The sequence below is a fragment of the Octopus bimaculoides genome, chromosome 19 (genome assembly GCF_001194135.2).
Source record: "Octopus bimaculoides isolate UCB-OBI-ISO-001 chromosome 19, ASM119413v2, whole genome shotgun sequence".
Classification (NCBI taxonomy): Eukaryota; Metazoa; Mollusca; class Cephalopoda; order Octopoda; family Octopodidae; genus Octopus; species Octopus bimaculoides.
In genome coordinates this window covers 2715693-2741692 of record NC_068999.1, presented here as the reverse complement: position 1 = coordinate 2741692, position 26000 = coordinate 2715693, and the positions used below count along the sequence as shown (strand labels likewise).

General features: G+C 36.2%; 1 protein-coding gene across 1 annotated transcript in view; it reads left to right on the top strand.

Moving 5' to 3' along the window:
• LOC106882693 (DNA polymerase alpha catalytic subunit) overlaps positions 1-26000 on the top strand; it is a 36014-nt gene that overhangs the window by 4550 nt on the left and 5464 nt on the right. Inside the window, exons 2-34 of the mRNA XM_014933457.2 lie at positions 442-551; positions 1133-1229; positions 1335-1415; positions 1800-1912; positions 5347-5459; positions 6141-6406; positions 6772-6856; positions 7893-8077; positions 8205-8317; positions 8819-8935; positions 9474-9548; positions 10595-10668; positions 11499-11563; positions 12467-12504; positions 12918-13037; positions 13515-13602; positions 14515-14576; positions 15227-15322; positions 15478-15594; positions 16372-16535; positions 17387-17516; positions 17729-17842; positions 19086-19185; positions 19999-20105; positions 20243-20395; positions 20703-20825; positions 21000-21032; positions 21571-21663; positions 21926-22131; positions 22961-23093; positions 23533-23664; positions 24503-24578; positions 25550-25648. Of these exons, the coding sequence (XP_014788943.1) occupies positions 442-551; positions 1133-1229; positions 1335-1415; positions 1800-1912; positions 5347-5459; positions 6141-6406; positions 6772-6856; positions 7893-8077; positions 8205-8317; positions 8819-8935; positions 9474-9548; positions 10595-10668; positions 11499-11563; positions 12467-12504; positions 12918-13037; positions 13515-13602; positions 14515-14576; positions 15227-15322; positions 15478-15594; positions 16372-16535; positions 17387-17516; positions 17729-17842; positions 19086-19185; positions 19999-20105; positions 20243-20395; positions 20703-20825; positions 21000-21032; positions 21571-21663; positions 21926-22131; positions 22961-23093; positions 23533-23664; positions 24503-24578; positions 25550-25648 (3678 nt within the window). The remainder of the gene's footprint in view (positions 1-441; positions 552-1132; positions 1230-1334; positions 1416-1799; positions 1913-5346; positions 5460-6140; positions 6407-6771; positions 6857-7892; positions 8078-8204; positions 8318-8818; positions 8936-9473; positions 9549-10594; positions 10669-11498; positions 11564-12466; positions 12505-12917; positions 13038-13514; positions 13603-14514; positions 14577-15226; positions 15323-15477; positions 15595-16371; positions 16536-17386; positions 17517-17728; positions 17843-19085; positions 19186-19998; positions 20106-20242; positions 20396-20702; positions 20826-20999; positions 21033-21570; positions 21664-21925; positions 22132-22960; positions 23094-23532; positions 23665-24502; positions 24579-25549; positions 25649-26000) is intronic.

Sequence of the window (26000 nt, the reverse complement as noted above, 5' to 3'; positions counted from 1 at the left end):
CGTCAGCGGAAGTACCCGAGCTCGCATGCGCAATGCAACAGGTGGAGAGAAAGTTATAGCGTTCGCCCTCTTATCCATCCAGCAGCTGTGGCGACAGGACGTTCTTTCAGGCTGTCCCAACTCGACCCCGACATGTGGTCGAAGCTTCCCTTGGTTTTAGCGGCATGCCTATTCACCCAGGAACTAAACGGCTCTACACCAACCTAGAATAAACTAAGTTCTGTTGTTACTGTTATCCCTCGTGTTGTATTTCTGGATTTTAATGATTAATATAAGAACTGGGGAGAGATGGCCAAGCCATCATATCTCATCCAATTCTTATAGATCAAAGCCTTTAACTTCGTAAAATTTAACTTATGTAATGAAAACAAATTATTAAATTTCCATTTTATTCTATTTCCTGAAAGTGTAACTTAAATGTTTCATTTGAATTAATTGTAGTGACCCAGCCTGGAAGAGCAAAACGAGAGAAATCAGATAAGTTTGGTCGACTGGCCGCCTTTGCCAAATTGAAAAAGAGTAAAGAGGCTGGTGAAAAAAACAAATATGAGGTAATGAAAGTAGTTTATTGTATTTAATTAGTATTGTTAGATACGTTTTGTAATATTTAATTGGTAGATTATATTAAATTGATTTTTAAATGTTTTTCTGCCTAAGGGCAAACTGTCCTTTGCAGACTTAATTCTTTTGGCAGCTAATATATTTGAACTTTTATAAAATGTAAATATTTTATGAGATAAGAAGATTAATATCTTGGTGCCAGAAGAACAAACCATTAAGTACATCCTTCAATCATCTTCTAAAGACAAACAAATAAACATGTTTTCTGCATTTTTAAAAAGTAGTAGTAGCAGCAGCAGCAACAATGTCCTGTATATGAAGACTTTTTCTTTTTTTTTAATCTTTTGTTCAGAAGTAGACATTGCAAGTCAAAAATGTCCATTATCTCAACCACTTGATGTGATCTACATTTCCATTTTACTCTTGTTATAAGTTCTTTAGTTCATGCTAAAAACTGCAAATATTTCTTGCTGATTTCCTTGGTAACAAAATTTTATGCTTCGTCTATAAATGCCTGATTCTGTTGCCTTTTATGTATCCTCTTCAATGCAGTTTTCTTTTCTTCCTTTAGCTCTCTGAAGATAAAGCCATCTACGATGTTGTTGATGAAGATGACTACTCTGAAATAGTCCGGCAACGACAGGAAGAAGACTGGATCATCGATGACAGTACGTCACTTTGATTATTTGAAATTATTTTTCCTTTTTCGTTATTCTCTCTCCTACATTTAAAGGAATTTTTATTCATTTTAATTCTTTCTAAATTTGTTTCAGCTGGAATTGGTTATGTTGAAGATGGTCGTGAAATATTTGACGATGATCTCAATGATGATAAATTCCTTCAAGATTCCAAAAGTACGTTTCCTTTTATTTATTTTTTTTCTTCCAATCAAATCTATTGACACAGTCGTTATTTAATGAAGTAAATGTTATTGGTTCTGAATATAAGCTATTATGAGAGAGAGTGTGTATGTGTGTGGTTTCCTTTCTAGAATGGCTGTGTGGTTAAGAAGTTTGCTTTCCAACCGTGTTGTTTCAGGTACTCATAGCCAGAACCGGTTTCAGCAGGGTTGGTAACGAAAGGGTTAATGGAGGCACTGTCACCACTTACATTCACACACTCATACACAAACATGCATACACTCATCTATACACACATATACCACTCGTTCACACACTTTCACAATCTTGCAATGTTAATTCTGAACCGTTTCCATTCTGGTTTCTCTTTAATAAAAGGCAAAGGAAATTCCAAGAAAAAGAAGAACCCCAACATCCACCACCCAGACAGGAAACCGAAACAGAACATTCGCAACATGTTTATATCAGCCGGGACTACCAAAAAAAAGGAGGTAAAGAAAAATTTTCATCTCGTTTTGATTAGGATGGAGTTGGTGGTGGATGTTGTTGCTGTTTAACCCCAGGTCTGCCTTCCTCCAGCAAAACTGCAATCAGTTGTACTGATCAGCTGTGAATGCATGTGATTCATTTAGTAACTTTTGTAACGTGGTCCATCACCTTGATACTTCTGTAGTGTCCTCTGTCCAGTGCATCTTCTCTGCCTGATACCGCTGCACTAATCATTCAATGTGACACTTTACTGTTTGGTTGACTTTCGTGGGTGATCAATGAGTGCCCTACTCCACCACATATTGTAATCCTCTCAGCAAATGGTCACTAATGAACCAGCCACCTTTACTGCCTTCCTATATTTAACCTTTTTGTTACTGTATTTGTTTTGAGATGCTCTGGAAGAGGTAGACCCAGGAAGACCTGGGATGAAGTGGTGAAGCACGATCTTCAAACATTAGGCCTCACCGAGGCAATGACAAGCGACCGAGACCTTTGGAAATATGCCGTGCTTGAGAAGACCTGGCAAGCCAAGTGAGACTGTAACCATGGCCTATGCCAGTACAACATAACCGGCCCATTTAAGAGTACCCTTCAATCATTGGGCAATAAACTGTTGTTGAGTCAAGTGAAATCATTGTCGTGGCACATAAAAAGCATGTTTCAAGTGTGGTCAATGCCAGTCCCACTGGACTGGTTCCCATACCTTTGGCACGTAAAAAGCACCATTCAAGCGTGGTCGTTGCCAGTGCTGCCTAACTGGCTCCCATGCCGGTGGCACATAAAATGCACCATTCATGCTTGGTCGATGCCAGTACTACCTGACTGGCCCTTGTGCCGGTGACACGTAAAAAGAACCCACTACACTCTCGGAGTGGTTGGCATTAGGAAGGGCATCCAGCTGTAGAAACTTTGCCAGATCAGATTGGAGTCTGGTGCAGCCTCTTGGCTTTCCAGTCCTCATTCAAACCGTCCAACCCATGCCAGCATGGAAAGAGGACGTTAAACGATGATGATGATACTTGCATGACAATGCTTTCTGTTAGTTGGTCGGTTTGCATATGGGATCTTAGAATAAGGTTGATTGCCAATGGGGTGCATTCTAGCTGATATTATGGAAGGTAGTGGAGGGACAGGCTGGATGGTCCAATCAGGAGTAAAATATGGTTTATGTTTTGGTGTTCTCTGGTGAGGAATAAAAACAAAATAAAAAAAAAGCAACAAAAGAGAACTTTTAACAGTTGAGTATGATGACTGAAGGTGGGTCAAGTTGATTAGTGAATTGAAATATTTTCTTCAGGATGGCATTAAAAACATTAATCAAATGTTGGGAATATGTTGCTTCTCTGGGGTAAAAGATATCAAGTGATGGAAGGGAAATATTGGATGGAAAGAGAAAGGAGAGAGAGAGAGAGAGAGAAGGAGATGGTTGTGTTCTCCTAAGTCATCTAACATGGAGAAAGTAAACATGGTTGGAAACAATGAAATTCCGAAAAATAATTTTGATTTTATTTACAAGCTGTACCATTGTCTGTTAAAACTGGGTTACCTAAGTTATTCCAGTCCACCCCACCAAAAAGAAAATCGATTCACCTGCAGCATTTTTGTATGACAATTTACAGTTTTTCAATTTGTTTGTTTTTCTTGTATCAATGGCTTTTTGACATGCCTTATACATCTGTTTGTTTGTCTATTTTTTTCCTTGTTGTTTGCATAGTATTTTCTAGATTTGTATATTCAACAGCTGCATAAACTAGTTTTACTGCTTAATGTAATACTTCACTGTAATAAAGTAAAAGAAAAAAGCATCAACTAAGCATTTTATATATGGCTCACAGAGCGAAAATACAAGTTGCTGTTCTGTGAACTGAAGCATGTTCTCACGTTGGATATGACAAACTTGTCTGAAGCAGAAATTAACAATATTTGTTTGTTAAACCTTTTTTGCAGCCACGTTAAGCCTGAATTTTTAATCTTCTGTAAATGGGTCAGTTTTGTACACTGAGAGACAGCACTCTTGTCTTTGCACAACTTTACTAAGAAATAAAGGACTTCTTTACAGACAAGAAAGAGAAAAACCTTGACCTTTCCTTCAATAGATTTTTAGCTCAGATCAGTCACCGAATACTTGGCTCTCAACAAGTCACTCCTCTTAATTATAATAGGTCTCATGAACAGGTATAATTCACTGTTGTAACCAGCAAAAGAGGACTCCCAAAATCTCATAATAAAATTAATTTTATCAGATGCTTTTCTTCCTATGGGTTACTTCCTACGATGTTGTTTCTAAATGCCACAGTCAGGTGTACGCCAAAGCTGAGGGTTCTTCAATTTTATGCTTTGCAAATTGGATTTTTTTTGTTTTCTCTTTATGTTGATCTATTTTATAAACATCTGTGTTATTTGGTTGTTGTTTTGTTGCAGGCATTTTATGGTTGAGTGACTTTGTGGTTAAATTACAGATAATTATCTGTAAAAATATGCAGGTGTTCTAATTTTCCTCTCAGTAATCTGATTGTTTTTTTAATGCTTTCTGTCTCAAACGAGTTGATTCAGGCCTTTAGCTTTCATAGTTTCAAGGGGGGTGTAGTCTGGAGTGTAAGAATAGTGTAGAGAGTGGTAGTGAAATGGGAGGATAATTAGGAGGAAGGGGAGTTTGAAGGGGGCATTATGTGCCGGTGGCACATAAAAAGCACCATTCGAGCGTGGTCGATGCCAGTACCGCCTGACTGGCCCTCTTGCCAGTGGCACGTGAAAAGCACCCACTACACTCTTGGAGAAATCCCCTAATCAGACTCTGTCTTTACCACTTTATATATTTCTGTGATCCCTATCAATTTAGGACTTAATTCAGACAAGAGCCCCTTCTCTTCTCTCTCTTCTTCCAATAATATCTAAGTTTACTGATCCACTCAGTTATTGATGTGTGGGAAAACCCACATAAACAAGAATATATTGTTATAAATATTGACAATCCACTATCCAAGGTTTCATCGCTTCTGAGAAGAAACCTCTGCCTGAACTCCTTTCACTGTTGTCTGTCTCTGGTAGCCATGGCCATGTAAGCCCCACATGGTGGGTGAGATCATCTCGCCATCTTGTCTTTGGTCAGCCTCTTGATCTTGTCCATTCCATCACCCTCATTGTCCTTCAGTCACATGGTGTGGCCAACTCATCCATATTTGTTCTCCTTGATGGTTCTAATGGTGTCATTGACTTTCGTCTGCTGTCAAATCTAGGCATTGGTTTTCTTGTCTCACAGTGTGATGCTGAGCATAACATGTCAAGTACCATTTAGTTATGTCACCAAATGTTCCAAGTTCAAATCCTGCCAAAGTTGATTGTTGCATTTCATCCTTTCAGGTGTACTAAAATAAATATTAGTCAGACATTTTCATAAATATTTATTTTTAATCTTTTCAATTCATTATTTTAGAAAGATGTGAGTGTTGAAAAAGATGATATTTTGTCTGACATTATGGGCCAAATCCACCAACCTGCTACCAACATTCTTCTGGGATCAGCCAAAAAATCAAGTTCAAGAAAGAAGTAAGATAATTTTCCCTTCAAATTTATTAATGTTATTGTTATTATTTTTATTAAGTACTGACCATTTTGATTACTGAAAATAAAAATGGAACCAGTTTCATGAGATAGAAACTCAGTAAAATACATCTGAACCATGATATGCTTTTCATGTTTCAGTCATTTGACTGCAGCCATGCTGGAGCACCGCCTTTAATTGAAGAAACTGACCCCAGGACTTATTCTTTGTAAGCCTAGTACTTATTTTATCGGTCTCTTTTGCCCAACCACTAAGTTATGGGGACGTAAACACACTAACATCAGTTGTCAAACAATGGTGGTGTGACAAACACATACATATATATATATATATATATATACACCTTTCCTACACTCTCTGAGTGGTTGGCGTTAGGAAGGGCATCCAGCTGTAGAAACTCTGCCAGATCAGATTGGAGCCTGGTGCAGCCATCTGCTTCGCCAGTCCTCAGTCAAATCGTCCAACCCATGCCAGCATGGAAAACGGACGTTAAACGATGATGATAATGATATTGCTCATGCAGTGTGTATCACATGTACATGCATACAATATCTATATCTCACAAAACACACACAATACACAATGTGTGTCACATATTCATGAAGTGTGTGACCCATATAAAGAGTGAAATGTCTTCAGTATTTGCGTTTGTTTCCCCTTTTAAGGTCTGCCAACAACCCCTTCAGTGTCAGCACTGTCACCCCAACTAAACCAAAAGCCAAGCATTCATTAAAACCCCGAAATATCATTTCTGATGAGGATTGTCTACCAATTCCAAAGAAACCACGTACAGAATCCTTTTCACCTGAACCTTACAAACATGAGGCAGTTGGTGAAATTTGTGAAAACGCTGCTGCAGTTAGCATCAATTCTGAAGAACCACAGGAAGCTAGTGAAGACTGGACTGAAGAAAAGGAAAATGAGACCCTTGGTGAGAATTCCATTTGATCTACTTTGGAGAGTTTTCTGTAGAATTCCAAACAATATTTTAAAATTTATTTCTGTAGATTCATGTTATGAAGTTAGCTAATACAAAAAAAAACAAAAGAAAAGAAACATGTAACCAATTTATATTCCAGTCATGACCTTCTTAAAGCAGACTGCTCATTATTTTGGAATATTACAGTTTTGGTAGAGTGGTAGTAGGAATCCTGGCAGAGGTTTGGTAAGAAGAAAGCAGCAGGATTGATAATGGTTTGGTACTGATGGTGGACAAATACCGGATGGGAATAACCTATTGATATCTCACATTTAAAATCTGATAAAAAAAAAAATGGGTCTTTTTCTTTTTCCCAGATAAAACTGAAATGGATTTAAGTGGAATTGATTTTGATGACGAGGAGGAAATGTCTGTGAAGCCTGTGCTACAGTTACCGAAGAAGTAAGACATTGGCCATTATTGTTCCCCTGTGTTTATTAACAGTTTAGTCAACTTATTAACAGCACACCATTACTGTTCTCTTCTATTCATTACCAATTTAGTTATGGGGTTTTAATTCTTGGTGAATTTAAAATTCACCATCATTTACTAATTGGAACCATTTCATAGAAACCATTAATAACATGAAGAAATGCATGATTGTTACACATTTCTACTGCTGTAGAATTAGTAATAGTACTGTAGTACTACACTATTATATAGTCAGTGATATTATTCTAATTATTACAATACTATTTAGTCACTGATAGAACTGTACAGTTAGACTGGTATATATTCAATCTGACAACAGGTATGTATTTAATGCTACTATATATGAGTGTGTGTATTTTAGGTTGCACTAAGTAGTAGTGCATGGTACCAGGATTTTTAACTTGAATCAAATATAACAGTTCCAAACCATTGTTAGAATATCTACATAAGTGGAGTCTGGACTGGCTAATTTGTACTGCCATTGAGTCATATAAGTTATAATAATGAAATAGAACCAAATAGTAATATTTTGAAATCATTTAATACATATATTTCCAGTCTGCATAATATATAATGGGAAATGCATCCAATACGTAAACCTTCCTCAATTAAAAAATTTCAAAATGTTTTGGACTGAAGAAGTTCTTACTTATATATTAAATAATTTCAAAAAAATTACTATTTGGTTTGACTGCATTATTACAACATGTATTTAAATACTTTTTTCAGTAACCATTAGAAAACTGATTACAGTGGGGACTCAGTTAATTCCTAGCAATATCTGAAGAAAGAATTTTTATATTCCAAAATATATTAGACTATGAATAATTAAATCATAACAGTTATTATAGTCCACTCTACATTGTTGTGCCATTCAAGACACAATATATTTCACAAACAATACACAATGCTTCCAGCAAACTACAATACTCTCCTAAATTCTTTAACATTTTTAATGTTTTTAATAATCCTCCTTGTATTTGTTTTTAATTGATTTCACTCTCAGAAATGAGATTCCTGACATTGAAAGTGGATGGTCATTGGTAAATGAAACTAAGACAGAAAATGTAAATGATTCAGTATCTATGGAGATAGATAGTTCTCAGCTGCCATTGACAACAGATGAAAATGGAGACCAGATACTTCGTTTCTATTGGCTCGATGCCTATGAAGATATTTTTAACAAAAAAGGTGACATAATTGATTAAATACTACTAATGAAATTAATTCTTTGATCCTTACAATCCCCTTCCTAACACCTGCAATGGTCTTTTTATTTGATTTTATAAATCTTTGATTTATTCTTTTTCCTAATTAGGTGTGGTTTACCTTTTTGGTAAAGTCTGGTATGAGAGTGCAAAGAGTTATGTCAGCTGTTGTGTTGCAGTAAAGAACATAGAACGAAGAATTCGTATTCTACCAAGACCTACGGTAATTCCCTTCATTTGTAAAACATTAGGTTTTTATTGTTATTAATCATTACAGTGTTGGGAAAAGTGTCTAGTGGCATTTCTACCGACATTGTTCTGAGTTCAAACGCCACCAAAGTCGACTTTGCCTTTCATACTTTCGGGGTCGATTAAATAAGTACCAGTTACGCTCTGGGGTTGATGTAATCGACTTACAACATTCTCTGAAATTGCTGGCCTTGTACCAAAATTTGAAGCCATTGGCATGTAAAAAAAAAAAAAAGCACCCACTACACTCTCGGAGTTGTTGGCGTTAGGAAGGACATCCAGCTGTAGAAATTCTGCCAAATCAGATTGGAGCCTGGTGCAGCCTCCTGGCTTGCCAGTCCTCAGTCAAACCGTCCAACCCATGCCAGCATGGAAAGCAGACGTTAAACGATGATGATGATGATTTCTCTCAGTAGTTTTCTTAAAACCCATTTTTTACATTCCGGTAATGATTTAAGTTTGTTTTTGTATTCAGCGAGTGAATCTGAAAACTGGAATAGCGACAACTGAACCAATCACACTGTCTGCGGTTTATGAGGAATTCAACGAAAAAGTTGCGGAAAAATACAGAATCACAACGTACAAGTCAAAGGTTCGTTACAGTAACGCAATTACAAAATAATTTTTAATTTAAGGAAATTTCTAGAATCTCTTTTAATATTTTACTGGTTTCTCTAATGGATGAGATAATGTTATTCTTTCTAATTTCCAAATTCGATTGTTAATTATTTTTTTTCTTTCATAACTTTGTCATTGATAAGTACCAGTAATATATTTGGGGCTAGTACTCTTCGTCTGCTTTGACTTCTACTTTCAATAAGTACTATTGAGTATACCCTAATCCTTTCCTATCAATCATTAAAATCATTTAGCATTTAGACCAGCCTTGTCTGGCCCAAATACTCCAGCTGTTTTAAACCAGCCAGATCTGGCCTCTCATCTCAACCCTGTCATTCCAAAAATATACAAATCACTTCATCAAATTTTCAAAGTTGTGGGATAATGCATTGCTTAATTCAAAACAATCTGAATAAAGAAGCTTTGCATTTGAGAAAATAATCTGAATGTTAAAAGTTTAATCTTCTACCGAAATAAGAAATTGTTACTTACAAAGCCATTTCTTTTTACAGAAAGTCAGCTGCAAATATGCCTTTGAAATGGAAGATGTTCCGATCAGGTCTGATTATCTTGAAGTCCGATACTCGGTAAGAATGCTATTTTACTTCAGTCTAAGATTTATTTAAGTGTTGACATTAAAATAACAATATAGATGGTCAAAGAAAGGCTGCATGCTGGCAGAAATGTTAGCACGCCGGGCAAAATGCTAAGCGGTAGAGGTTTCCTCATAACCTTTTCTTTTATTATGAAAAAGGAGGATCATTTGGCAATCATGAGTTCTTTTGGTTACAATATATCTTGATTTAGTTGGATAGTGTGGTTGTAGTGGTGTTTTTGTTTATTGGTCTAGTGCAAGGGTTACCAACCTTTTCTCACGACGGGCCAGATAACCAAGAGAATGACGAGCGTGGACCGCATAACCATTTTGATGCCATACCAATGGCAAATGAACTCTCATTGCAAAGTATACAGTGCAATGGCAGGCCGGATGAACTGATCTTGCAGGCTTTAGTTTGATAACCCTTGGTCTAGTGTAATACAATAAGATATTGATTACGTCATATGTAAACAAACATAAGTTAGTTTTTTGAAGCACTAAAATGTCTTGTAGAACAAGTAGAAAGATAGATTTTTCAATGCATATATACTGATCGAATAGCATATATAGGATAAAATCCTTACAAAGCAGAAAGATCTGTCAGCAACCAGCCATGAGAATCGAACTCACTTCCCTTCGATTTCCAGTCAAGTGCTCTACCATTAAGCTAAACTGCCTTGCTGACAAATTCTTCTGCAATTTTAGAACTTATAAAGTCATCCAGAAATGGTAGATGGAATAGAAATTACATCATTTGTAAACAAACATAAGCTTGTTTTATGAAGCACTGAAATGAATTGTAGCACGAGTAAAAAGATAGATTTTCCACTGTGGAAATATTTATGCTGTTTTATCAGTATTTATGCGTTGAAAAATATATCTTTCTACATGTAATAAGGAATTGGTTGTGGTACGGTAGGGTTTATTGGTGTAGTAGGTTCAGTGAACATTGATGTTTTGGCTATAGTAGTGTGGTGTATTGGGATGGGGTGTGCCATGGTGCTGTGTACTGATGCTTCATTCTTTTATCAACAGTTTGATTTACCAATGTTGTATAAAGACATAAAAGGAGAAACATTCAGCCATATTTTCGGAACCAATACTTCTGGGTAAGTCTGAGTTGTGTGTTAAATAATATTGCCAGGAGTCAGCACTTTGGGGAACTAGTGGTGTTCATTCAAATTGTTAGACATCATCATCATTAATACCATCATCATCATGATCACCAACTCCATCAAAACATCACCACTGTCATCGCCTTCATCAACACCATCACCATTATCGCTAAATTTCTCCAAGCACAATAGCTGGACAGTGTCTCTTTAAATGGTTTTGTCTTATTGGGTACACCACACTACTTTGTTGGGGTTTTGCTGTGGTAATTAATTAAATTCCATCTTGATGAATAATTCAGAGAAACTAAACTGAATTGCAACAATATCAGTGTATTTACTAACTGTGTGTGGTTTTCTTTTTTGCCTAATAAACATGTTCTCTAATAGGTAGGGGGGCTCTGAAAGGGGTCTCAAGGAGTAGCGTCCCTGCCTTCCTGAGCTAGTTTTCCACCACATTTCTTAAAAATCGTGGTAGAGGCCTTGGTCTTGGGACCACTCATGTCTAGAAACTGAGGTTGGGGGTAAGCAAGGGCCTGCTCCCTGTAGAAAATCCAGCTCCAAAAAAGCCTCATGATAGCAAAGGAGAATGGGCACCAGCCAGCCCAAAGGTTGGGGTGGGCTGCACCTGCCTACCTCGGTTGCTATGGCATTGAGGTAGATCCATCCACCCCTGTTAACGGGGACAAAACCCGGATTTAAAACACTGGATGATGATGATGATGGAAACGTTATGTAAACAAGTTTTTCTAATCATTTTGCTAAACTTTGTGAATGTCTACAATTTTCCGTTTTTCATTTCTTTTACCTTTTTCTTCTTTCACCAGGCTTGAAATACTTTTACTGGACCGTCACATGAAGGGTCCATGTTGGCTAAATTTGAAGTCCCCTCGTAAGTAAATTCCATGTTATCAATAGAAGCAGCTGGTTCTGTTTACAACTGAACTGTTTACTTACAAGTTGTGTGGTTTTGTTTTTGTAATCTGATAATTCTAGGTTCAATCCCAGTGTTTGCTATTTTGGACAAATATCTTCTAATATAGGCTTGGGCCGACTAACCCTTTGTAAGTGGAAACTGTGTGGAAGCACATCATATGTGTTTGTATTTACAGCTGTTTAAAAACTGCTGATATGTTGCGTCCTTTGTTCTGTAACTTTGCAGTCCAGAGATTGAGCATTGTGGGTAAGGCAGTGCTCCGACATGGCCACTCAAGAAGTCGATTAATTAGTAATTAAAAATGTTGTTGTTTAGCCCTGAGGACTGGCGAGCCAGATGGCTGCACCAGGCTCCAATCTGATCTGGCAGTTTCTACAGCTGGATGCCCTTCATAGCGCCAACCACCCGGAGAGTGTAGTGGGTGCTTTTATGTGCCACCGACACGAGGGCCAGTCAGATGGTACTGGCAACGGCCAGGCTCAAATGGTGTTACCTAATTCAACTGAATCTTATTTTGTATATACACACGTGTGTGGGTGGGTGTTACTTTCTCCTTGCTTTAACATCACATAAACAAGTGTCACTACCATGCAAGTGATGTCCTTCATTTCCAGTTTTCCATTTGGTCATGGGGGAACATTACCTTATTTGGACAGAGGTGAGGGTTGGCAACAGGAGAGCATTTAGCTGCAGAAAATCTGCCTTGACATTCTGTCTGACCCATGCCAGCATTGAAAAGTGGACATTAAACCAATGACACAATGAACACCTGTTATGTCTTTCATCAGAAGATTCTTTGATCTTTGAGGAATTTTAGAACTCTCAGGTAAACCAGATTATTTTTCTTTGTATTTTCAGAAGTTTCAAGACCTCCTGTCAGCTGGTGTAAATGTGAGGTAAAACACATTCTTGATATAAGCATTTTTCCCTTTAGTTTTTGGAATCAGTGTTCTACAACTTGATCCATTTCTAGAATCACTAAATAGAAATAACAGATAAAAATTGATAATGCATTTTCTGCTTTTGTTAATTTAATGATAATTGTTCTTGATTAACTTCTGTAGATTTTGGTAAAATGAGAAAAAGGATAACGAAATTTTGCCAATAAAAATTAAATATTTCTTGTTAAAATGCATGACTTTTGGGTTAAAATGGTTAACATTTAACCATAGATTATTATGGCCAGGTTCCAACCTGGCCATAATAATAAAATAAATATATTTCTGACCTTTTCAAGACAAATAGCACCAAGTCTTTAGAGAATTAAAAAGTCTTAAAACTGTAATTAGATTTATATTAATCTTTCCAGGCCTTTGTGAAAAACATGCAGGATATTTCTATTAACAAAGAGAAACTTGCAATTCCACCTTTAGTGGTGATGTCATTGAATTTAAGAACTTTACCAAACCCCAAGACTCGAGAGAATGAGGTAAGATACATTAAAGAAACAGGTGACATCCAGGTGTTCTGTTTTAGACTTTTGGTAGAAGTTTTTATCATTAAAATGATCTTTTTTCTTTCTTTCTAGAATTGCTGTCTTTAGTAGGAGATGGTCATCTTGTCACTGACTACTCAGTTGTAAAGAACAGCACCATTTTTTTAATCAATCACTTATCCCTTTTCAAGTCTACCATAAAATTATATTGTGTGATAGAACTGTCAATGAAACCCTCAAGAAGACCCAGGCTCTACAGTTTGTAAATATCCCAATAAAAGTACTTTTATTGGGATATTTACAAACTGTAGAAGACAACAGTTGGTCATCTGAATGGTCACATCCATTTGGAATTAACATTAATTAAAAGAATGGAAACATTGTTGCATTTTTAATTAATAATTTGTTAATTAAAATCAAAAAATAGTTTTAGAAACATGAAGTGACTGACTTGTATTTCTAATTTGTTAGATAATAGCTGCAGCTTATTTGGTACAGAAATCCTTAGGAATTGACAAACCTGCCCCAAAGACTCAATTCTTCAATGAACACCAATGTGGTAAGTAATTGCTGGGTTTTCTTTAGTTGGTTAAATAATAATTTCAGCTGAACAAATCAATCCCAATTCTTCATATTTTTTTGTCAGTCTCTTTTGCTGAACTGGTAAGTTATGGTGATGTAAACATATCAGTACTGGACACCAGGTGGTGGTGGGAGACAAAGACACACGCATGGTGGGCTTCTTCCAGTTTCTGTTTACAAATCTACTCACAAGGTGGGCCCATGGTTATAGTAGAAGACACTTACCCAAGGTGTCACACAGTGGGACTGAACCCAGAACTGTTTGGCTGGGAAGCTAACTTTTTACCACACAACCATGACTATGTTCAATATTTTTGCATGTGTAAAAAGCACCATTCGAGTGTGGCCGTTCTCAGCGCCACCTGACTGGCTCACGTGCCGGCGGCACGTAAAAAGCTACTCAAGTATGGTCGATGCCAGTACTGCCTGACTGGCCCTCATGCTGGTGGCATGTAAAAAGCACCCACTACACTTTCAGAGTGGTTGTCATTAGGAAGGGCATCCAGCTGTAGAAACCTTGCCAGATCAGATTGGAGCCTGGTACAACCTTCTTGCTTGCCAATCCTCAGTCAAACCATCCAACCTGTGCCAGCATGGAAAGTGGACGGACATTAAACGACGATGGTGATGATGATGTGTCCAATAGTTTTGTTGAAAGACTGTTTTCATGATTGAATGTCCTTTCAACTTTCATTGATCACCCCGGTGCGAAATAGAGGTGGAGCATGTAGTCAGTCAGGTAGACTGAGGCAAACAGCATTATGTATCATATCAAGAGGTTTCTCTACAATAACTTTAGGGTTTGAAATTGGGTTCATGTTTTCTTCAATAAAACACGAATTTGATCTCTTAAAATAAGTTGCTTTCATAGTTTTCTCTTCTCTTCCAGTAATCTGTCAACCAGCCAATTGCATCTTTCCATTTGAGTTTCGTGGTAAACTACAAAAAACAGTAAGTTTAAACAACTATAAATGAAACTGGGGCAATTTGTACAGATTTTGTGTTCTTTTTTTCTCTTACTCCTTTAAAATTCCGACTTCTCTGTCAATTATAATGCTTATTTATTCATTTAAAAAAAAATTAATCCTGCATCATTTCAAAGCTTTGAAATTTCAATGATGTATTGTTTATTTTTAGACTGTCATTGTTGGATTGGTGTGAGGGATTGGATCTGACCAGACTGGACATGAAACAGAAGGTTTTGGCCAGATGTGGCTGGTGTAAATGCTAAAGGCTTAACCCTTTAGCATTTCCAGCCCAAATATTGTTTTATGTTCACACTGGCCAGATTTGGCTTCTTACACCTACCCTACAATGTCAATCTACAAACAATTACACCATCGAGATCTCAGAGCTCCAAGATAATGCATGATTAATACACAGCAGCGTGGATGAAGAAGCATTACACTTGACAGAATAATCTGAATGCTAAGCGGTTAATCATGCATTCATTCTCTCTCTTTCTCTCTCTCTCTCTCTCTCTTTCTTTTTTTTTTACAGACACACACACACACACACACACACACACACACACACACACACACACAAAAAAAAGAAAGAGTATTCTGAAATGTTAAAACATTGAATTTCCTTATTTCCAGCGAAAGGATCTAAAAGTGGAGGTGGTTCCAACTGAAAGAGCTGTTCTTGGATTCCTTTTGGCAAGGATTCATAAAGTAGATCCTGATGTCATTGTTGTAAGTTGAATGTAAATCTTCTCATTTTTCCATAACATTTCCTCCTCACTCTTAACTGGAATGAGATGGTTACCCATCGAAGTACTAAAGTTCCTCAGTCTAGCAGAGGTAATTCAATAAGCCATAAACTTAAATGTTTGTTGTTGTGTTTTCAGGGTCATGACATTGTTGGCTTTGATCTGGACATCATGTTACATCGCATCAGTGTTAACAAAATTGCTCATTGGTCCAAGATTGGACGCCTGAAACGGTCAATAATGCCAAAATATTCTGTAAGTATTTGTATCTGTTTTTCTATCTGCTGTGAGATTCCATATCTGAACTATTTTCTGTTCTAAGTGCTATGACATCTATTAACCGAAAATACTTTGAATTTAATTAAAGAGATATTTTATTTAGGTTTTATCTAAAAACAAAACAGTATTTTTAATATTGTTAGTAATTTTCTATCATCTTTCAAACATTGATTTAAATCAATGACTAGAAATGAGCTTAGGGTAAAATGTTTTTTCCCTATTTAGAATCTTCCTTTTACATTTTCAGTTCAAATTCGACTGGGCTTAACTTTGATTTTCATTTGCGACAAATCCATGTAATATATGAGGTGCAATCTTGTTCAAAGGCGATCCATATTTCCATAAATTTAAAAGATATTGTTGGAAATTGTGCCACAGTTGCAAAATAGAAAACAAATTATTTTCTTTATTTTACAAGTTCCAATTCCTAGGGAAAATGTATTTTTGTTTTACTCTTTCACTAACAACTTTTCATTACATTAGAAAAAATAATTTGACTTTTCCAAAGATGAATTAAAACTTCTATTCTGTGTTAAGTCTTGTATTCTGTGAGCAGATGTCTTTGTGGTGGGGAAAAGATATTCACAAGGCGTTGGTCGTCTTTTCACATTTCTTTCCTTATAATCTAAAAGTAGTCAAGAATATACTTCTTGGGTTATAATTCAAATCTTTTAAAAAAACCTTTCTTTCATCAGTTTATTATAAACTATTAAATTACGATATGTTTTAGTATCTCCATGTTTTACTGTGTAGGGTGCAAAGCAATATTCATCCTGCGGCCGACTCCTTTGTGACACTAAGGTGTCTTCCAGGGAACTCGTTAGGTTGAAGAGTTACGATCTTACAGAGCTTGGATTGCAAATCTTGAAAATAAAACGCATTTCTGTGGATCAAGACCATATTCGAGACATGTACAGGTAAGATTTCCTTGTTATCTACAATTAACTTTGAATATATTTGTAAGGTGGTACTTTGGATTTTATTTCAAAATATACTTTCATCATCACCATTTTTTTTGTCTTCTTTTCCATGCTGGCATGGGTTGGGCAAAACTTTTTGAGGATCTATTTTATGACTGGATGTCCATCCTGGTGCGAACTTTTCAGTTTTTTGTTTTTGCACATTACATCACCAACCTTTTAGACATTTTGTTTATGCGTGACACAAATGTCACTGGTACCAGTGCTGAACTGGTGTTAATGTTGAGACATCACCTGGGTGTCTTTGAGTTATTGAATTTATTAGATTTTATAATTAAAAACCACATTCGACAAACAGATTGAAATAAAAACTATTCTTGGCAGTAAAGCTATGTTTGTGTGTCTAGAAGTAATAATATTCCTTGGAAATATTTGTGCTCAGCAACAGAAATCATCTTTCCCCCAACCCCCACACACACATTAATATTTAGTGGAAGCAACAGAGTGACTCAGTCTGAGAGTTTCATGTGTTAGCACTAATCAAACTCTTTTGATTAGTGCTAACACATGAAACTCTCAGATCCCAAGTCACTCTGTCGTTTCTTCTATATATTAATGAAAATATACATTTACTCAGTCAATAAATTATGTACCAGTTGCATACTGGTTTCGATTCAATCGACTGCCCCTCCCCTCCCCAAGAATTTTGGGCCTTGAGCCTAGAGTAGAAAAGAATATATATATATGAAAATGTTTTAGGTTTAAAGAAATGCAGTGTCTTCCTTAAAGTTCATTTACTCTCTGATTGTCACTCTTCTAATTAACTGTCATTTCTAATTATTTTACAGCACCTTTGATCATCTGGTAAAGCTTATTGAATTTACTTTGATGGATGCTTCTTATATCCTGCGTATTATGTATGAATTGAACATTCTTCCTCTGGCGTTGCAGATAACAAGTATTTGTGGAAATGTCCTGGTAAGTTCTTGGTCTTTCTACTCCAAAAAAATTACTTCTGTAAAAATCACTTCAGTTTTCAATATTTAAATAAATTTTTCAAATGATTATCTTTTCTCGTTTGATCTTCATCTATAACCATCTGTAATTATTTCTCATTTGATTTCCACTTTTTATAAACAATTTGTCTTGTAAATATAATAACCACACTCAACTAAGCTTTTCTTTTACAGTCCCGCACTCTTCTGGGTGGCCGTTCTGAGAGAAATGAATATCTTCTGTTACATGCTTTTACTGAGAAAGATTTCCTTGTTCCAGATAAACAGTTTAAGAAGAAATTCTCTGCGGTATGTATTGTCATCGGGTTTCCATAGACTTGGCTTCTCATCAACCACTTTATAGAGAATGAGATGACAAAACTTCTTAATAATCAGCTGATACAGGCAATTCTTAAGGGTAGGGCCACTCCTACAAAGATGGTTCCCCCACGGGAAACCCAGTGAGGATAAGTGAAACACTAAATGAACAATTCAAGTGTTTTCCCCCATCCTTATTGCACATGCAAGTTAGCAAACCTGTAGGATTCTTTACAGCTAAATATCTAAAAAGGGATGCAGTAACAATTGATTACATCATCATCAAAGGATAGGATGCAATACAGGTTATAGAGGAGATAGGTTATAGAGGAGACAGGTTATAGAGGAGACAGGTTATAGAGGAGATAGGTTATAGAGGAGACAGGTTATAGAGGAGACAGGTTATAGAGGAGACAGGTTATAGAGGAGACAGGTTATAGAGGAGACAGGTTATAGAGGAGACAGGTTATAGAGGAGACAGGTTATAGAGGAGACAGGTTATAGAGGAGACAGGTTATAGAGGAGACAGGTTATAGAGGAGACAGGTTATAGAGGAGACAGGTTATAGAGGAGACAGGTTATAGAGGAGACAGGTTATAGAGGAGATAGACGCAAACTCAGCTGCTGGTTCTGATGGGTTCCCAGCAATCCTTATGAAATCGTGAGTCCTTGCAAAACCACTGCAGCTTCCTTGCAAGTGGTATTGTGGAAGTATAATCAATTTGTTACACATAAATTTTAAGGGCAAAATCTTATAGGGACCCCTGGGGTCATGTGAACCCCAGTTGAAACCCACTGGTATTAAACAATATTGCATTATTGATTAACCAGTTAGAGGTTAGAAGTAAAGTTGGTGGGGAAAATTGATTGGTCCTTAAATCTTTATCTGCAAATAATGAAGTTTGTTAACATGATGAAATGATGTGAGGTAAAAAAATATTTCTGAAATTATTTGTGTAATAATTATATTGTCCCATCATCTGCATTTTAACTTCGTTTTTACCTCTCTAGAATGAGTTGAACAGGTCTGCTCTAGGCCTTTTGGGTTGGACTTTTAACAAGGTGCATGAAGAGTTTTTAAAGTGAATGAAAATTATGTGGCACTGCAAATAAAGATCATATATCAGAATTGTATTTTACTACTTCATATTTTGTGATTCCATATTTTCTCTGAATCTTGTTGCTGACAGTGACATCATCATCAGTAATTTTAAAATTTATTTTTGACTTAAAGCCTGAATTTGAAGAAGAAGAAGAGGTTGCCATAGATAAGAAATCTTCATCTCGTAAAAAACCTGCCTATACTGGTGGCCTTGTTCTGGAACCGAAGAGAGGTAAAATTCAATGGACTTTGCATTCTCCAGTTTCTGATAATCTCATATCATCATTATTTATCTCACTTTCTCAATATTAGCTGTTGTGCTCTCCAAGCCCCTCCCCCAGCTTCATTTACTGTTGATGTCCGCTAGCGTTTACCATTGCATGATGTTGACTGTGTCCAGGGAAAACTGTTGGCATTTGGCCATTACTGTTCCTGTTGTCATTACATCTACATTTTAAGTAGCTGTGGGTTAAATAGGTATACTAAATCTCATCCCAGCTCTTGAAGCCCAAGCCTAGTTATTCCCAATATGTCCTGTTCATCCAAATCACTTCCGCCATTGTCATTGAAGCATTGACAGAATCATTAGCAAATCAGGTAAAATAATTCCATGTGGTATTTCTTCCAACTCTTTATGTTCCAAGTTCAAATTCTGGTGTGGTTAACTTTCCCTTTCATTATTCCAAGGTCAGTAAAATCAAGTACCACTCAGATACTGGAGTTGATGGGATCAGCTACCCCCCCCCCCCATCTCAAAATCACTAGCCTGAATTAGAAACAATTATTAGCAGGATCAGTAGAGCATCATACAAAATAAGTTGTGCTAGTTACTGTTCTTTAGTTTCTGAGTTCAATTCCAGCCATTCCTTTCGTCCTTCTTGGGTCTGTCCTCCTTCCCCTTGTGACCCGCGACCTCCATAAGAAACCATTACTAACCCCTTCACTTCCATTCATTTATCTGTTATTTTCGCTGACCATTTTAAGGAATATTTCCTTAATTTAAAACCACAAAAGCCTAAGATATTTTTTTAAATTTTATTTTCAGGTTTCTATGATAAACATATTTTGCTGCTTGATTTCAACAGTCTGTATCCGTCGATTATCCAGGAATATAATATTTGTTTTACCACAGTCTCTCACAAAGCATCTTCTGTTAGTATAACTTTGTTCTTTTGTTTATGGAATATTTAATGCTTTTTTTTTTTTCTGTGTATTTATACTCCCTTTGACATACATACACACACAAACACAAATATTTTGTGTATTTCAAATGTGAATTCTCACTTCAGAGTTATGCTGGTGAAGATAGAAATGTAGACCTGCCAGAACCTGGCTTGGAAGCTGGGATTTTGCCAACAGAAATTCGAAAACTTGTTGAAAGTAGACAGCAGGTGAAAAGCTTAATGAAAAGTCCCAACCTCACTTCGGAACAGATGATGCAAGTAAGAAGCAGCTTCATGATCGCCTTTCAATGTCAGCCTTTGTTTTTATTTTCACATAAGAATGAAACTGACTTTTATACGTATGAGAAAACTAATATTTGCTAATTGACCAGAATTTATAAAAGAAGCTCTTTACTGTAAATGATTTGTATCCTCTCATCAACAGTAATACTTAATTCTCAATACCCTAAGTTACTTTATTATAAATAGGTCCCATGGGGAATACAATGTATTCCCATACTCCTTCTGTCTCAATTACATTCTCTTTTGAAAATCTTTTCTATTCGTATCTTTCTATCTTTTACAGTATGATATTCGCCAAAAAGCTTTGAAGTTAACAGCAAATAGTATGTATGGGTGTTTGGGATTTAGTTCTTCCAGATTTTATGCGAAACCCCTTGCAGCCTTAGTTACAGAAAAAGGAAGAGAGGTAGGAATTACTATAAGAACTTACCAAAATTCAATTTTCAATACTTCTATTTTCTCTTAATTATTTTTTATTAGTAAAATCAAATAAAATATATTGGTTAATTGTTTATTTTACCAATATATAATAACTGGTGTATCAGTAATTCACCATCATTTTATATTTTTTGAATTCCAGATTCTGATGAAAACCAAAAACTCTGTTGAAAAGGTAAATCTAATTATCAACGAATTACCATTTTTTAATCCTGTAGTTAGACTCTCAAATTTTAAATGTAGATTAAAGTCTCAAACTGGTTTATCTCCCCTTAAGTAATATCGCTGAAGTGGTTACTGTAACAACAGCAGTGTTCGCGTTGGCTAATTGAACTTTTTTGTCACCTTGTGAAATATATCTCAGATTACATAATTTAAACACTCTTCTCTTTCTTTTATAGATATCTCCCTCATTCCTACATATTTAAAAATCCTTTTTGAAAGAGATGAATAAATTTGTTCTTGTCTTTCATCACTTCCATTCATATTTTCATATATCTTAGTTGATGATTTGGTCTTGTCTGCAGTTGTTATCCATTCTTATCCACACATCTCAATTATACATAATTTCAGTCCATAACGTTCAATATTATCAAATCCCTGTTAAATTTTCATTCATCTACAACTGTACCTTTAGCCATTGCCTTACCCTTGTATATTTTCCTGCAGCAAATTTATGACAAAACCCCTGATTCTTGTTCTTCTATTTTCAGATGAATTTTGAAGTTATATATGGTGACACTGATTCTATTATGGTTAAAACAAATTCTTCAGATTATAATGAATCCTACAAAATGGGGAACGTGGTGAGTTTTGACCATCATTTTTCAAGTGATTCTTTATAATATTCTACTTCTGACTCTGTCATGCTGGAGTTGATTCCAGGAGTGCTCCAGCATGACTGCAGTCTGATGACTGAAGCAAGTAAAGAATAAAGAAACCTTCCCGTTAAAGACTGATGTTTCGTCATCTTCCACTCTTAGAGTTGCAGGCAGCAACTGCCAGGTTAATGGTCTACAAAATAGGACTGTCATAAACTGAAAATGACTTTATTTTTATTTTCTCCAGATCAAGACTGAAATCAATAAATTATTTCGACTACTTGAGATCGATATTGATGGCATATTTAAATCAATGTTACTTTTGAAAAAGAAGAAGTATGCTGCGATAAATCTTCAGAAGAATTCTGATGGTAAAATAATTGAGATAAAAGAATTGAAAGGTCTCGATATTGTCCGGCGTGATTGGTGTGATTTGGCGAAAGAGACTGGAAAGTAAGTAATCTTAAAATGGAATTCAATTTCTTGGGTGTCCAACATTGTCTTCATGATTCCACAACTGATCTGAGGTTTCTGTGAGGAGCATATGTACAAATTAGTGTGATAGTAGCTTGCTGTTGATGTTCATACTACCATTCCAATTAGTGTCTCTGACAACCACTCTAAGACATGCGATAAAGTGCTATGGAGAGATAGTATCTCCTTGTTTGACACCCTTCCTTACAGGAACTTTTACAGGTGGTGACAGCACATTTTTATTGATGGTGCATATCTAATTTGAGAGGTTTGAAATAGTGTGCCTTGGCTTCTTGCATCTCTGAAGACTTCAGCACTACATTTACCTTGGTATTATTAAAGGCCTGTTTAGAATCAACAAATGGGGGCAGCTGATATCTTTTCATTCATTCTAGAAACCGTTTGAATAGTCTCTTGAGTTCAAATTCTTTCACAAAATACAGATGGATGTTTTCCAAAGGGTTCCTCATCCTATGGCATCCCAACTAGTTCTCTTAGTTTTCTCTTTCTCTTTTTATTTTGTTTTGTTTCCAAAACTGACAACCTATCAATTCTAGTGTTTCTCATTAATTCCATGTCTGTCTTTTCACCTTTCATGTTTTATGAATGCTGTTATAACCAATGGAACTTAAGAAAGTAAATGGTTCAAAGGCATCGTTAGTAAATAACAAAATAAGTGGAAGTGAATAAGATCTGTTGATTGATTTTGTGGGGGAAAATTTTAAGCAATTTTGGATTCTAAGTTTTGTTTTTTTTGTCCTTTTTAACCCTTAAAACTCAACTTTTTGAAAATTTATTTCTTCAATAGTTTTGCTGTAACAGAAATCTTATCAGGCAAGCCCCAAGATACAATTCTTGAAAATATTCACATGGAACTGTCCAAAATCAGTGAAAAAGTCAACAAAAATGAGTATCGGATTGAAATGTTTATTATTACAAAGGTTGGTCTGATTCCCATATGATATCTGATGCTGATTTATACATATATAACATGATTTAAGTACTTATGATATGATTTGTGGATGTACATGTTATCTAGATGTGAGGTCACCCCTACATGCCAAACCCACAGATTCCATGAATGGAGACCTTGAAAATATCCTCCACTGGAGATATGCCTCTCTTCTTTGCCCAGATAGAACTACAAACTCCTACACTACTCATATATCACTCCTCACCTTCCCTTAATCATGAGCAGCACTCAACCAAATCCCTCAACATTGCTTCAGTTTTTGGGTCCCATTATTATTAAAGATCTCTCCTGGGGAAATTTCGTCCTTAACATAACCAAGACCACCGACCTAGAATTTATACATTATTGACATTTCCCGTTAGCATTCCCTATTTTACTCCTGTTGACTCCAAACTTTTCCATCGCAGCAACTCACTAAAAACCCAGAAGATTATCCAGACAAAAAAAGCCAATCGCACGTTCAGGTGGCCATTCGAATGAATAGTAAAGGTGGGAAGAAACTGAGAGCAGGTGACACTGTCCCATACGTCATCTGCCAGGTAAGTTTATTAACACCGCTTCCGTTGCCATTATGATAGAATCAAACCCACTGGGTCATTGGTGTTCTTTGAGGTTTCTTTTCAGTCTCTTAGTTTAATATTCAGGAACTGAGTCTCATTATTACAAAATGGTTTTGATAGTAGTAGTAGTAGTAGTAGTAGTGATTTGTTGATCCGGGGGATTTTAAACTGTGTCTGGTGTGTATCAACATCAGTCCTGTTGATTAGACTCTGGTCTTGTGTTAATGTGGAAGATTATTATTATTATTCTTATTATTATTGAGGTGGTGAGCTGGCAGAATTGTTAGCACGACGGGTGAAATGGTTAGTGGTATTTTGTCTGCTGCTATGTTCTGAGTTCAAATTCCACTGAGGTCAACTTTGCCTTTCGTCCTTTTGGGGGTTGATGAAATAAGTACCAGTTATGCAATGGGGTCAATCAACTGGCCCCTTCCCCACAAAATCCAGGCCTTGTGCTTATAGTAGAAAGGATTATTATTATTGGTACCATTACATCATGAAGACTGTGTTTTCGGGGTTTCCTTGAGCCACATTTCTTGATAATGCACCCTTCCTGCTGCCAGAAATTATCAGGAGATCTGAGATCAGGATTATCCATCAGAATAAAATCTGAGTTTATTTTTCTCTGCCAGCAAATGACCATTTTGAGGTATCAACTAATAACAAAACAAGCAGTTCTTTAATTTGCAGAATCATCATCATCATCATAAATGTAAAACTTGCTGGTTGTAAAACCAAGTTCACTGACTAAAAATTTAGTGTTTCCCTTTGTTAAAAGTTGTGCAAGTTATTAAAATTTAATTTAATTGGTTTCCAGGACAATTCCAATGCTTCCTATCAACAGAGGGTTTATCATCCGGAAGAATTACTGAAAAATGACAAATTATCTCTTGGTAAGCAAATTATCATTTTGACAAAATTGAAGTCTTTATGGAATTATTCCTTTCATCTCAGATTGAAATTTTATTTCATCCTATTTATGATATTCTGTTATTTTCCTTATCTTTGTCCACATTTTGCTTTCTAAATTATTTGGAAGTGGTTTTATTAATGATTTGGTTATCAAAAGAAGGTTCAATATTTTTCTGAGTTTGTCAATATAAGGCTCAGACAAATAAATGAGATTTGACCATCTAATCAGGAGGTTGGATTAGCCTCGTTAAATTAAGACTGACACAGCAGGTTTGATTACCAGTGAGTCTAATAAAAGCAATCTTTCATAAGCATCAAAGGGAAAATCTCTGTATTCACTTAACTTGCTAGAAATAACAATCAAATCACACTCTCCCTATCATGAAAAAGGAACATGTAGGATAATGTGGTCTACACATAGCAAAAAGATGAGGTCATGGGTGGAAGGCCTTATTTGATTAGAGTTGACTTGGAGCTAAACAACATCATCATTTACCATCCATTGTCCATACTGGCATGTGTTGGACAGTTTGACCGGGCTGGAAGGCTGCACCAGACTCCAGTCTGATTTGGCATGGTTTTCTATGGCTGGATGCCCTTCCCAATGCCAACCACTCCACGAGTGTAATGCGTGCTTTTACATGCCACCGGCACAGGTGCCATTTGCGTGACAATGGTATCTTCCACAACTGTGATTTTACTTGGTTTCATGGGTCTTCTTCTCAAGCGTGACATAATGCCAAAGGTCTCGGTCATTGCCTCCATGAGGCCCAACACTCGAAAGCAACTCAGCCACTTTGCCTCCATGAGGCGCAGTGCTTGAAAGGTCTTTACGTGCCACCAGCATGGGTGCCAGTTACCACAATTGTGTGTGTCTTTGAATAATTTCAAGTTACTAAATATGTTCCTTATATCTTTTTATTTTAACCAAAGTTTGGTTTTTGTTTGGCAGACACCCAGTATTATCTGGCTCACCAAATCCACCCTGTCATCACCCGTCTCTGTGACCCAATTGAAGGAACCGATGCTGCTCAGATTGCTCAATGTCTTGGTAAACTTCAGTTTTTGAAATTTTTTTTGTCTTATTTTACATTTATATTTTATTGTTTTCTACATTATTTTTTGGAGGGAAATTGTTAAAAAATTTGGCTGTTTTCATATTGAGGGAGTAACTGACTCGATAAGCTAAATGTCCTTCTAATTGAAGATACCACTGTGAAAGTGTGTGCGTGTGATTCCATGTATGTTTCCATTATTTAGCTGCTGCTAACACAGGGTTTGAATTTTGTTTTCCTTGTGCAACACTTTTGCACATCAGCAAATAGTTTTATGCTATTTGTATACATACCTGTAGCTAGCTATGATGAACTTTTTTTTTTTTTTTTTTTTTTTTTTTTTTTTTT